The sequence below is a fragment of the Centroberyx affinis genome, unplaced genomic scaffold, assembly GCF_046629955.1.
Source record: "Centroberyx affinis isolate AG114_WGS23_722 - 3 ecotype Tasmania unplaced genomic scaffold, CSIRO-AGI_Caff_v1 ptg006536l_1, whole genome shotgun sequence".
Classification (NCBI taxonomy): domain Eukaryota; kingdom Metazoa; phylum Chordata; class Actinopteri; order Beryciformes; family Berycidae; genus Centroberyx; species Centroberyx affinis.
The window spans coordinates 5,831-20,626 of NW_027283309.1; the positions used below are offsets into that span (position 1 = coordinate 5,831).

The window sequence follows — 14,796 nt, forward strand, 5'->3', positions numbered from 1 at the left end:
GACGCTATTTTAAATCTGCCTGCTCATGACCAGAAAGGATTGTCTACTCCGATGTTTTTATTGTTCTAAAAAAAAGACTCAGTCGAAATTTGCTGCGTGTAGCTGTCGTCTTGTGTTGTAAATTGCTCATGCATGATGCAATTTAGTTTTTAAGCAAAGCGGGAAGCTAATTGGAATAGGCAGGAAAACAGTACAGTGTCTACTCCGCTGGATTGCAATGTTTTGCAGTACAGACGTCATTGTAACTCTACTGCACATTCCTCTCTCTGTGGTAACATAAAACATATAATGATTTGACAAGAATGAATTACTGCATAATTTATTAGATCTGGTTTCCTCCTCTTGCGAGTAGAATATGTTGACTTTGTGTTGAATGTATTATTTACATTTTTCAGGGAGCTGAAAGGAGAAGCCGAATTTTACCTTCCATAATCAGTGACTTGTAATCCTTGGTTTAGCATTCACACTCTCTTGCATTACCAGAAACAACGAGTTTCCGCCACCTTTTTTCTGTGAAGTCGTACCTAGATACTGTTTCACTGGGAATAAACAGGAAAAGACAGAGTGGTGACGTTTACAGCATCCAGGATTTTTACCTGCAGTGAGACAAATTGTGTGGCAACAAAAGGAACTAGAATTCGAAATGCAGGGGAGAAGAGTCGCTTTTCTGTGGGAGATCAGGTGGGTAGCACCTCAGAAATAAACAGCACAACTCAATTGGGTCTAAAAGCTAAAATAAACCTTCTACAATTTTAAAATCAAGTCTTCCATTCATCCTCAAGCAGCAGCTGTACATCTTGTTGGCATCACAGACTGAAGTCCTGGTTTTCTGGTTTCTGGTCATTTTGAGAGAAAATTCATAAATATCACTGGACCGTCCAGGGTCAATTAAAAACCTGATTATTTGGCGGTTGGGTGTCTTAGTGGTTGAAGTGATCATCACATAACTGAAAGGCCACTTTTTTTGTCTCAGTGACAGCCATGTATGTATGTATGTTCTTGAGCAAGACACTGGACTGCTACCTGTTCACACATTGTAAGGGTGCGTTCACACCAGGCGGTTGGAGCGGGTTATTTGGACTCCGGAGCGTTTACTCCTTTAATTCAGTTTGTTTGTTTGCAGGAAACAACCCCAAAACACAAGGTTTTATGGGTATGAGGAGACGGTTGTTGACATCTGATAGCCAGTGGTTTCTCATGCTTTGAAAGCCTATAGCATCACAAAACGAACTGAGGGCAAAACGCAGTCTGGACTGATGATCATATTCAGCTATTCATGTATTCTTAACTGGTATGAACTCCAGAGAAGGTGAATTACAGCAAAGAGAGCAGACAAGTCCATCATGTTCAGCTGAAGTTACAGGAACCAGAATCAGATTTGTTTGGACTCCCCCTCTGCTGCCAAACTCTCTAACCTGGCAGGATGATAAGTCACCAAAACTGTCCAATAAACAAGCTACTTGAGTCCATGAGTCCAAGGCCTGGTCCACTTGTGACTGGGCAGTGTGAATCTAAACGACCCAAATACAAAAATGCAACAAAGTAAACTTTTCCATCATTGTTCAAACCAAAGTAAACAAACTAGCTGTAATCGTAGTCACAACAAGTCACTTTATGAGACTTTCAGATAAATTAAACTCCTCAAATGTAAAAAATAAAGTATTTGTGGTTTAGCTGTGGTTTATTTGTGATTTAGTAGTTTCATTTAGCTCTCAGTGAGATCTTTGTGACGGATGCTGACCTTCCTCTGAACCACAGCAGGAAGAAATAGACACATTTCTCTGCCTGATTGGCTGCCTTCAGTTTGTTTCCCAGCTCTTTCCTCCTTTGAGAGGCTGCAATTAGCCGTGCGTCCCTTAAAGGGTATTAGCTGTCTTGCTTGGCACAGCGGTCAGGTCAACATCTGGCTGCTTATGTGGCATATTTAGGACTCTGTGTGTGTGTGTGTGTGTGTGTGTGTGTGTGTGTGTGTGTGTGTCTGAGGAGGCATTCCACACGCTTCCTGGCCTTTAAGCAAGAGATGCTATCACGGACGGAAAATCTATGCAGGCACTAAAACTGTCCTGCCTTTTCCGAGAATAATTACCATTTTAGTCTGATATGACATGCCATCTCTAGAGACATTTGATAATGAAGTATTTAATAATGTTTTCCAGTTCACAAGACGCATTATCGGCGCTACCTGACAAAATGAGGGCAGAAGTTTGGTCGCTATGGAAACGGAAACTTTGACTCGCGAGGCGCCAAAAACGAGTCCCGCCGCCGGAGCGCGCCTCAATAAACAACACCGCTCTGAGTGCTATTTTTGGCTCCGGCAGTACATCAGATCAAATGCAGACTCAGGAGTGTTCATCAAAACAAAAGACAAGAGTATGAATAGTAATAAACCGCTCTGATACTTTTTATAGAGCGAAGTTCCCAGTGGTGAACAGTGCGGATGGTTGTTAACCGACTGGCAGTTCCAGGGAAAGATTTAACTGCATGAGCCCTGACCTCTTTCTATGGGATAAACAACTTAGAACCATAGACACCAAATTATTTCCTCTTTATTCTGCCGTGTGTTTTCTAGATAACGGCATCCTCCATTGATCTTTAAATACACCTTTCAATTTTCTCACTCGGTGGTTACTGAAGAATGTCATTGTGTGTTGGACTTTGTGAAACAGAAGCGTCCAATGGAGCGTTGCAAATTAGATCTCTGTTACTCAGGCTTCAGTCGGTGCCAGTGCCGCCTGACCTTTTCCTTTAAATCAGGATAGTTCATGTTTATTTGTCCACTGTTTTATCCCGGCAACACACCTGGGTCAAATAGTATTGGCAAATAATTCTTAGTGTTAATTAAAATTGTGTCAGGTAAGCTGTTAATCGCAAAACTGAATACTAAACTGACTTTGAAATACTTTCCTGTGATTGTCTAAACCAGTGATTCTCAACCTTTTTCATATCAAGGACCCCTAATTTAGTACAATTTGATGAGATTTTATCTCTCAGACCCAAATCTGAGAATATTTTTATTGTTAGATATGATTTTGTCCAGAATTCCATGACTATCTGTATTGGCAGAGATAACAGTGAAACTATGATCAAAATAGTCATTCTTCTACATTCTGTAGTTGTGTTAACTTCTTGTAAATGAAATAATGCTTAAGTTTAACAATTCATCAATTTGCTGGGGACCCCCTGGAACCCCCTCAAGGACCACTGGTGGTCCCCGGACCCCACGTTGAGAACCACTGGTCTAAACTTTCCGGCCGCCATTCCACCAGCCTGAAAACAGGCAAAACATTTGATGCTGCTCAAATGCTGCCGCCTGACAGATAATAATGTTTCTATCTCCACTGGTAAGAGTACAGCATCAGCCCGTATGACTCAAAATCCCATCCTGTATTAAGATTACCTTGTCAATGGAGCAGCTGAAGGACATTCTCTATTAACTTTAACACCAAATCAAGGCTGCACTCTTGGTTTTCTGAGGCGCTGAGGTCAACATACTTTAAATTCAGTGGAAGTGAATTGAGAAGACTTGAAAGGATCAGATATCCAGTCTGGGCAGAACTTATTGAGAGTGAAGGCTGTATTATCAGGTGAATTGCAGTTTGTTTAACATTTTGAGTTGAGTGCACTGAATTGAAAAATGGACTGACTCCAACCCTGGTTCTCTGGTTTCCCAATTTATAAGAGAAACTCAAACTGAGACAGAGCTGCCCCAGGAATGACTCTTCAGCCTTTAACGTTTCTCCCGGTCTGTCTTCTGCCGGCAGATCTGCACCCCGGACCTGGTGGTGTTCCTGGCCTGCGCCAACCACCGTTTGAAGGAGCGTCTGGAGAAGCGGGCGGAGCAGCAGGGGCGACCGGACGACAACCCCAAGGCCACCGAGCGCCGCCTGACCAACTTCAAACAAAACACCATCCCCCTCGTCAAATACTTCCAGGAGAGGGGCCTTATCGTCACGGTAATGCTGGTGGAATTGTGTGTGTGTGTGTGTGTGTGTGTGTGTGTGTGTGTGGGTTAATGTGAGTGTCTGTGTGTGTGAGCACGACTCAGTAATGATGCAGTTTGTGTGTGTGTGTGTGTGTGTGTGTGTGCCTCTGTGTGTGTGTGTATGTGCGTGGATGTCCATGTTCCCATATCCTCATCTGTGTGTGAGAGAACTAATATGAAGTGAGAATGTTTATCTTTTATCTTACTTCTTTGGGTCCATGTGTGTACAGTATGTGCGTATGCCAAGTTGCCAACATACTCAAAGATGTTCACTACCACCCCCAACACACACACACACACACACACACACACAGACACACACACACAGAAACTGCATCATTACTGAGTCGTGCATCACATTGAAACACATGCTCACACACAGACACTTACTTAAACTCACACTTTCAAACACATACTAACTTTCACCCCCACTCCCTGCATGCCCACACACTCTCTCTCACACACACACACACACACACACACACACACACACACACACACACACCCCAATCTCTAAAACTAATCAAGCAGAAAGAGACAAAGTCGTGCAGCTTCCCAAACTCTATCAGTTCTTCTCTCAGTTCAGCCGGGCCGAAGGCAGGCTGCTGGGGGTTTGAACAGAGGGCCGGCTGTTAATTGGAGGCCATCGGGTTCCACATTAGATCCCGTGGTTTGGTGCAGAGAGGCACGGGGTTACCCTCGGTATGTGTGAGCCGGGTGCTAATAGCGCTGTCGGCTCCTCCAGCCAACGGGAAGCGCCTGCCCACTCTTCTTCTGGTGGGAGTCCTATTGATCTGTCTGAGTCTCCGCTCAGCATCCACTCCCACGCAACATCAGAGGGAGAGCAAAAACTCCCTTACTTATGTGTTATAGCGCAAGATGGATATTTGGGTTGAGACTGTTTATCTGGGGGCATCTTAAAATCAAACGCTCTGCATTATCTCCAGAGGATTTTCCATTAACATTAAAAAAAGATGCTGAAAACGTAGCCAGATGTCCTTTAGAAGTGGACGCCTGCTGTTTTACTTTCATGTGTCTGTGCAGGCTGGCTGACATGGCTTCCCCCCCCCCCCGACTTCCCTCTCTTTTGCTTTCTGCTTCAGTCTGGTCTAACGTCTGGTTCTGCTGTTGACGCTAAAAGAGAGAAAGTGAAAATTGCGAGCAAAGTGAACGACACTTAATCACTCAGGGACTCCACATACATTGGAGTGTTATATCACTCCTTATGGCTATTGCAAAAAGCCTATTGTCTGCTGTGAGATATCTCATCCAGGTACTTTTAGAAAATTGTGCTTGTCTCTGTGTGTTTTTGTTTGCTTGCTTGTCTGGCTCTCTTCTGCCTCTCTTTTCTCTCTTGCCTCTCTTCTCTCTCCTGCCTCTCTTCTCTCTCCTGCCTCTCTTCTCTCTTTTTCCTCTCTTCTCTCTCCTGCCTCTCTTCTCTTTTGCCTCTCTTCTCTTTCGCCTCTTCTCTCTCCTGCCTCTCCTCTCTCTCCTGCCTCTCTTCTCTCTCTCACCTCTCTTCTCTCTCTTGCCTCTCTTCTCTCTCTCACCTCTCTTCTCTCTCCTGCCTCTCCTCTCTCTCTCACCTCTCTTCTCTCTCCTGCCTCTCTTCTCTCTCTTGCCTCTCTTCTCTCTCTCACCTCTCTTCTCTCTCCTGCCTCTCCTCTCTCTCCTGCCTCTCTTCTCTCTCACCTCTCTTCTCTCTCTTGCCTCTCCTCTCTCCTGCCTCTCTTCTCTCTCTCACCTCTCTTCTCTCTCCTGCCTCTCTTCTCTCTCTCACCTCTCTTCTCTCTCCTGCCTCTCCTCTCTCTCTCACCTCTCTTCTCTTTCTTGCCTCTCTTCTCTCTCTCACCTCTCTTCTCTCTCCTGCCTCTCCTCTCTCTCCTGCCTCTCTTCTCTCTCTCACCTCTCTTCTCTCTCTTGCCTCTCTTCTCTCTCTCACCTCTCTTCTCTCTCCTGCCTCTCCTCTCTCTCCTGCCTCTCTTCTCTCTCTCACCTCTTTTCTCTCTCTTGCCTCTCTTCTCTCTCTCACCTCTCTTCTCTCTCCTGCCTCTCCTCTCTCTCTATTGCGTCTCCGCACCTCACAGTTACTGAATCTCACTTGTGTATTTATGTGTTGCAACATTCGCCTGCTCTACATCCAAGGTTTCAGTCTTCATGAAAATTCAAAGAGGTTCCTGCCATCCTCCTGTGTGTTATTCCCTCTCCGATGTTCTGGTGCAAGACTTTTAATGTGCTTGCACAATCCGTAGAGCAGAGGAGAAACACGGCTAAAACCTGGTTCTGGATGGATGTTAAGGGAAATTCCACCTTTGGATCCTCTTACCCTGTTATATATTATCAATGTGTGATGCTCAATGCATTCCAGTGCAGTGAAGTGTTGTAATTTACTTTTACGGTGCACCCACTTTCCGTCAACCTGCCTCGCCTACTCGTGTATTTCCCAGAGTGCCTTTGGATCACCACAGAGAATGGGTGTGAACTTGTTGCATTCAGTTGTGGGATATACGTTTAGGTGGAGAGAACAATAGCAGAGTAAGAGCAAATGAGTGAGAGTTTTTTCACTTGAGAAAGTTACGCCCCTTACTCAAAATGCAGGCCGTCTTGTAGCTGCATTGCATTCTGGTCTATTGAGGCTTCTGTTGGTGGAGAAATTGGTCTCTCTGCCTCTTCTACGATGGATTTCTCCCTGTATGATTGTTGAACCTCGGGGCAAAATGGCGGCTCCAGAAAGAAGCCCTCGCTCTTTGATTCTGAGGGACTGACACCAAAACCTGACGTTTACCGTTGATGTTTTAGATCGCTGAAAAAGTTTCTGCTAATATGGAAATATCTCAGTGTAACATGTTGTCTTTGTTTGGCCATGTATCCACAGGAATATGAAAAAAAAACACCACCAACCAAAATGGGCTCAGAAATGCAAGGTACATCGCCAATAGCTGTTTTTGGGTGGATTTGTCCTTTAATGTTGGCAGGAATGCCTGAACCACAGAGCGAACCACAAAGTGTGTGTGTGGGTTCTGCATGCATTATGAGTCAAATACACAGGAGCTATTCACTCTTGGCTGTTTACGGGGAATTATTTATTCACCAGAGTCCAAGTTATCGAAGTTAAAACTGTTCTTTTCACAGTTTGTCGACTGTTTGCAGAGGCGGTATTCCCTGATGCTTCCAAACACACACACACTTAGTTCACAGCCACTGAAGAGGTGTGTATGTGTGTGTTTGTGTGTGTGTGTGTGTGTGTGTTTCATCAGGGTGCCATGTTACCCTGCATACAGACGAATCCATATTCATCAGCAGAGCTCGATGTTTCCCACCGGTCCTGCCTGTCAGTCTTCTTTTCAAACAGAGTAGTGAACAACTTTCCACCTCAGGCTGAACCGAAACCCTTTTAAAGTCAGTAGAGGTGAAGGCAGGGCCAAAGACGATCGGCCGCCTCGACTAAGAAAAGCTCCAGACGGAAAAAAGGTAAAAGAGGAGAATCAAATCCCTTGTGTTGCATGGAGTCGACACACAGTTAAGCCCTACGCCAGAGGCTGTGGAATAATAGTGATTTTAAAACAGGCGTTGTTAGGCAAGGCGCAAAGCAGAGAGCAAATCCTCTTCTGAATTGCTTTTATAAAACAGTGGTTATACATCTTCTACCAAGCAATATACAGTTCTATTACCGGTTTGAATGATGATTTTCAGTTAACACACTAGTATTGAAACATGCAGTCACATCAGGTGTTTTACAATGGCTTTGAACATGAATAGAGCCAATCTGAGCTGCAGTTTCAACAAGCTTCTGGCAGTATGTCAGGCTTCAGATATCTCCACAGCGTCCCTGCATTCCCATCAGAGCCTACTTAATTAAGACACACTGAACTGCGTCTGAACTAAGTCTCTTAATTACGGTTGTACGACATGATTTGGCAGTGGCTTTTACTGTAAAAAGCCTCTCAAACGGAAACCTCTTCGAGCCGACGTGGTGATTTTATGACTCTTGACGTTAAATATTAGTTCAGTCAGAGACACTTGCGTCAAAGGAGTCTGGGCCATTTATAGCAACGAATGGTTCTACAGTTGGATTTGGCGGAAAAGGCTCTGCTCTTGAGGATGCTCCCCAAATGAATAGAAACAGCATGAGAGAGAGTCTGCAGGGAGGCAGTAAACCCCCCAAGGCAGAGTAGACATACTGAATGTCTACTCTGAATAATATGAAACAAACATAAAACCAGACAGAATTCAGAGATAACTTGGAGTTTTTGCATCGACTTGTCAACAGCACCAGTGACATGATTGATCAGCAGAGTGAGTGTGAGCTGTCAGATTGATTGTGATTGGTTATTGAAACAGTCAAGGGTGGAAGTAACTAATTACATTTACTCCCGTTACTGTAATTGAGTAGCTTTTTTGTGTACCTGTTCTTTTTGGAGTGTTTTTTAAAGTCAGTAATTTCACTTTTGCTCAAGTGCGTTTTTACTGAAGTATTGTACTTCAGTACATTTTAAATCACGTCCATTACAGAGTTCAAATTTTGTGGCACTCAATAACAGAAAGTAGACCAGCATAAACTGACAAATTGTGGAGCCATTTGAAACGAACGGTCAGCAGAGAAGAGAAGAGTAATCTGGCTTCACTTTGTGCACTTTATTTTGTAATTTTCCAATTGAAAGTTAGTCTAGTTTGAACTCTGTCCTCTTGTCCTTTTAGAATTGCATGGAAAAGACCGCATCTAACAATGTTCTCTTTTCTAAAAGGTAACTCAGCAACTTTTACTCTGAGTACATTTTAAAGGACCTACTTTTTACGTTTACTGAAGTAGATTTTTACACCAGCACTTTTACTTCTACTTAAGTAAAATATCAGCAAAGTAACAGTACTTCTACTTGAGTAGGACATTGTAGTACTCTTTCCAGCGCTGGTAAGAGTCAGCTGATGCCGATCAGCTTCAGTGTTCCGCCTGAACTGATGCGCCGCTCCATTTATTTATTCGATTTTGATGTGACATTTTCTATCCAGGGGTAGCACAGAGTGACGTGTAGTGAAATATTATTCAGAAGATGCTAGCAGTATCACAGTCGTTATATAACTCCACCGGCCTGAGGTCTTGAATGTCATGGAAAGAGTTTATCAATTTTGACAACATCTTTCCATTAGGATTTGGAAAAACAACTGCCACATGTCATATATTTCAGTTTAGGAGAACTTTTCCAAATGAATCTTGAAGTTCTTCTATGACATTATAAATATTTTAGCACCAGTTTTCATTCCCTAAAATGCAGCCAGCCACTGCATTTAGTATATTAGTCTAAAACCTTTGAATAGAGGAGGGTTCTGAACTATAATAGCCACAATCCTGACTCTGTAAGGGACAATATAGATAGTGTCACAAGAATTTTTGTTACTCTTTACTATGCTTTTAATGTAAGTGATTTACAAATTTAAGCTTATTCTAATGTTCCACCCATTGTAAGTTAGGTTAAATATCTATAATGTAAACGAAAACTGCTTTACCGTGTTGATCATGTGGTTTAGGAGCTTTTAATGTGTTTATTGCAGATGTAATAGGATAAGTGAAATTCAGACATAGTGTATTACATAGATTCAGAAATAGTGTATAATTAACAGCTTTGTATTGATCATGATACACATATACCACGTCTACAAATCTCATCATCACTGCCCTGACACTTTTGGACATGTCATATTTTTGTCAAAACACCTTGGCTACCAATTTCCTCTCCCCGTACTTGCGAATGAGAAAAGCCCTTGGTCCCCACCCAAGTGGTTCGAACATTTTGAAAGCCTATCGATGGATCGCTTTTCCTGTGAATTGCTGTCGCCACTCTCTTTGTGGCGCGGGCAGGCAGTTACCTCGAGTCTCAGACAAACAGCGCTACTCCCCCGTCGTTCTCACTGTGCCCCTTGCTTGTCAAATTGTTCCTGCAATCACACAACGCTTGACACCTTGAAAATCAAAGGTCGGCACATTCTGAAGCACTCTCGAAAAGCAACAGTGTGACAAAATGACGTCTGCATCTTACACTCCTGGGCAGTTCTTACTCTTAAGAAATAAAACCACAAGAGCATTGGCCTAAAAACACTATCCAATTTAAATGGTGGAAGGATTCTCAGTCGATGTTGATATGCTGAGAAGGTTGGCTTCAATCGACACTTGCTGGGGTTCTTGTCTGGATAGCAGAAGAAATTGTCTTTTTCACGCCTTCTGCTCTTGAATTACCGTGTTTTTTATTGTACATCTAATCCCACATGGCACAAGTGTGTGTGTGTGTGTGTGTGTGTGTGTGTGTGTGTGCATATGTGTGAGGTGTGCAATCATATGGGTATCAGGCAGATCCTGCAAATTTTCTGATTACACCTGTATTGTCTACACACCCGTTTACTCTTGTATTGACATGGATATAGATGATTTGTGTGTGTGTGTGTGTGTGTGTGTGTGTGTGTGTGTGTGTGTGTGTGTGTGTTGAAGTGTATAAACCTGACCAACTGACAGTGCTGTTAAAAGATGCAAAACTAAAGAATCATCATTACTATAGTCATTGAAATCCCTTTGAGATTTCAGTTTAAAAGTCTTTCTGTTCAAGATTTGCTGAAAAGTGAGACTGAGCTGCACTTTGGGGAACTGCAAGTGAACCATATTGAAAACTGTGACAGACAGTCTGTGACACTGAAAAGACAGTTTTGCTCCGGTGAAGTTTATCTGGAAAAAGAATCTACAGAAACAAGAACTCGCAGACTAAAATCCAGAAGAGGCCAACTGATGCAAAAAAGGACTGACGTTTGTTTATATAACGTGCAAAAATGACAAAAAAGACTTTCATAGATCTTCATCGGTGACTTCTTTTAAATCGCTTCTTAAAACCCATTTTTATAGACTTGCTTTTATGTGATGTCGTCTCTTTATCGTCTTTTTATCATCTTTCTATTGTCTTTTTACGTCTTTTATCTTAACTCTGTCTTAATTCTATCTTACTTTTATTCTATTTCACTGTTTATCTTGGTTTTCATCCTACGATCCCTGTTTATTATTGTTTTATTGCCTTTTAAAATCATAATTTTAGTATTCTGCTTTTATTTTGTTTGTCAAAGCACTTTGTAAACTCTGTTTTTAAAGGTGCTATATAAATAAAGTTATTATTATTATTATTATTATTGTTATCAGTTCTGACTAGACAAAACCACACCTGACTATATATCAGTGAATGAAGCTGACTTTCTTGGGTTAGAAAGTGTCATAAGTTTATATAATGATTTACTTGCAGCACACAGTCCAGCAGACGTCTGCCACCAGCACAAGGAATTCATTACGGCCAACATGTTAGGTTGTGACTCATGAAATTAATGTGAAATTAATAAATTGACGGCTGTGTTTTGACTAAGACTTGGAGGCGCCGTTGCAGACTGTAAATCCTGGAGCACAGGACAGATTAAGACTGTGGTTCATTAAAGGATAAAACCATTTCAGCAGCATGTGAGCTATTAGCTAAATCCTCCCTGAGGTCTATTAGCGTCTCAATTTTCATTTGTTTTGTGCTCGCAAATTGGGTTCATTTTGTAGTAATTGTTAGTTGATATGTGATTTGTTCATTATTATTTTTTAATAGCAGGGTTAGCATCTTACTGCATGTTAAAGTCATCTGTAGAGCATGTTGTTGATGTAGGGAAGCAACAGTAACATGTTCAGCCAAACGAACAAATGACATCTGAACCAGGCATTGGTCAAATACTAGGCTATATTTAAGAAATTTTTTGCGTTTGTTTTAACCCATTTGGTGCACCAGATGGGAGGAGCCATGCCAGAGAATTCAGAGAGTGTCAGTTAAAGGTGCAATGTGAAACATTTTAACATCAATAAATCACTACCACATTTCAGTCAGCCAACTCACGTAGCAGATTATTGAGAATGAATGCAAATATAGATACAGTATGGCGTCTGATCTTGTCTCATACACCTACACTAGCCAAATGAGAGCAGGGAGTGATGATAGGGAACTTCAACCACGGGGGAAACCTGGTATCGGATCGAGCCTACAGGTGGATGCTGGGTGGAGGTGGGGTGATGAAACGATGTATGGTGAGCAGCAATGAACCGCCTTATTGATAAGGGGGTGCTTGATAAGAGTTGCGATGAGTGATGTGTGTATCACGTGTCTGCAATGCGACTCGAGTTGTGTGCCTGAACTAGCTTCACAGGCTTCACTTCATTCATTTTGAGACATCAGTATACTTACCGCAAACCAACGAGACCATCGCTAAGAAGATTGTCAGCCTCTACCAGCCTCTACAATACATTTTAGATTGTGTGCTGCCAGGTCGGATTATGCGGGAAATCTGTTAGATTGCTTTATGGCACAAAACAGGAAGAGGTCGCTGTTCTTCCACAGCAAAGCTTCAGAGCAGAGCTAAAGCTTCCAGTTTCTGGCAACGGCAGATGGTGGAACGAGTGAAATGCAGATGGAAAAACATTAGCATTTATCGGCTCTTATCCTTCTTCTTGCTCTTCAAAACAAACATGGACTGATGCCAGGGAGGAGAAATCCTCCTTGTGATAGGAACTTAACAGGGTTTATGTGAAATATGGTTTTAATTTTGAGAAACTAGCAGTAACAATGCCACTGGTGTGAGATAGAGGATACCAATCATCTCTACCGTAGTCTCATTTGTTTATGGCAATTATACCAAGACATCACAATTAATTTGACAATGATATTGATGTTTAAAGTGTTTTAAGTTTCTTTCTTTCACTCAGCTTTGTAGTCCTATTGTCCAACCATCTGTCCCCTAAATAGGCTAAAACCAACCATAAAAAAATTATTTGGAAAATGTGTGAATACCATTTGGCCCATGTCTTATCTTTACACAAAAAGCAGGTAGTTAAGTTTCTGATTGGATTAAGTCCTTCTGTTCTTCAATACTTTTCCCAGTGGAAGAATGGCTTCTTGACTAATGAAAGCAATAACCTCTGCGGCTTAATTGCTTTCTCTCAGTAAAAGGCTGTGAGTGAAAGTAATCCATTCATTTGAAATGTCAGGTCCAATATGGGAAAGCATAACTCTCAAAGAACAATCGCAATGAGTCATTGACTCCAAATGGCTGAAGTTGAATTGGAGTGACTGAGTTGTCAATACACACGTCTACGAGTCTATTCATTCTCAACGTTTCATTGAATTAACTCGTCCTATTTCTGTCATCGTAAAAAAGTTTAGGCACTTTTGACGTGCCGTTGCTCAGCTTTTGAATCTCAACCGATTGTTCAGTTTTCTGTAGGCAAGATCATTTTAAGGCCATTCTTTGTTGGGGAATGTTTCTAAGGTTTGTCATAGTTTGCCTTTTTCTATTTTTTGTCTTGAAGTCTCAATCGTGACATTTGGATATTGGATACAGTGCATGAAAATGATTAAGGCTTCTTTCTTGTATAGGAAGACTCAACTGATTAGACACACACACACACACACACACACACACACACACGCACGCACACCATCGCAATGAACCATTACAGGAAATTGCAGTGGAGAGAGATAATTGTTTGTTGTGGCCCCGATTGAAGTCATCCTGTCATTCTAGGAACACGGACCAATCTAATTAAGTATTCCCTGAGCGAGTTTAGCCGCTTCCCACATGGTGCTAGATGCCGACGCAGATAAAAACAAACAAAAAAACGTCTCCCTCGATCATTCTTGTTTCTAATTTAATACTCTACGGGGGTTGGAGGGGGTTCGCTTCATTGTTTATGAATCATAAATGAGCCTCCGGTGCCGTACACAGTCGATACAAGATGTAAAGGCGTGAATAACTTTCTTCAAGTCAGAAAAGGATAGAAATTACCTAATATTCTTTTTCACATTAGAAATAAGACTAGTGAATTTGATCCTCAAAATTCAGACCAGCATCAAAATGCAGATACACATACACATACATTGGTATTGGATCTTTATATGAACCCACACCTTGTCATCTCTACTTCCCTTATTTATCTAAAAGGTCCAGTTGCAGGATGGGGCCCCTTTGACACCCCACTACTAGCTTTGTTTACATGGTGATTTACTGGATCACAGACAGTGTTTTTTTTTCTTTTTTAGCTCTTCTCTTTTGTCTGAGCTGTTGATAAAAAGGCTGAGATTTACATGTATTTTGAGGCTGTTTGATTACATTCATAATGGTTGCCACAGTAACACACTGAAGTGAATTGGACATGTATTTTGAGTTGTAATGGCTTGAGGAAGCAGTGAAAAGTGTATTTCATTTAAGTCAAACGCTTCAAGAATTTCAGACAGTATGCATTCACTTAGATAATTAAATAAATCACAGAGATAACATTTTTCTTGATGAGAGATTTCTGATAAAATAAATTATTTCTGCCTTCTGCCTAATGAAGAGACAGTCACTTCCACTGTAATGTCACTGAACCAATCAGATAATGGCGGTGCTTTTCCCCAACAGGGTGAAACTACAAATTTGTCCTTGAAAACGAAAAGCACACCGACTGAGGAGCCTCAGGCAGCTCCCCGCTGAGTAAAAGGATTATATGGAGCCCTTATGTTAGAGTAGTGACATATTGCCTCTAAAGAGAGAGCGATGTGATAACAGTCAGTCTAGCTTTCTGTGATAGCAGGCGGGGAGAGATCTGAGTAGCCTGATGGGTTTTCGGATGCCTCGCTCTCCGGGGGAATCCTCAGTTTGATCCCATCCGCTCCTCTGCAGCGGGTAGAGTTGCGGGGCCCCGGGGCTCGGGGGACTCCCACGCAGCAGGCATCACACACCGGCCCCTCTTTTTTAGCTCGTTACTGTGGTAACCGCCAGAG

At 42.2% G+C, this 14,796-nt stretch overlaps 1 protein-coding gene across 1 annotated transcript in view; it reads left to right on the top strand.

Moving 5' to 3' along the window:
- Nucleotides 1-3,761: 3,761 nt before the first annotated feature.
- LOC139638766 (adenylate kinase isoenzyme 5-like) overlaps nucleotides 3,762-14,796 on the top strand; it is a gene marked incomplete at its 5' end in the record, with an annotated part of 52,103 nt that continues 41,068 nt past the window's right edge. Inside the window, one exon of the mRNA XM_071512793.1 lies at nucleotides 3,762-3,953. Coding sequence (XP_071368894.1) covers nucleotides 3,762-3,953 — 192 coding nt within the window. The remainder of the gene's footprint in view (nucleotides 3,954-14,796) is intronic.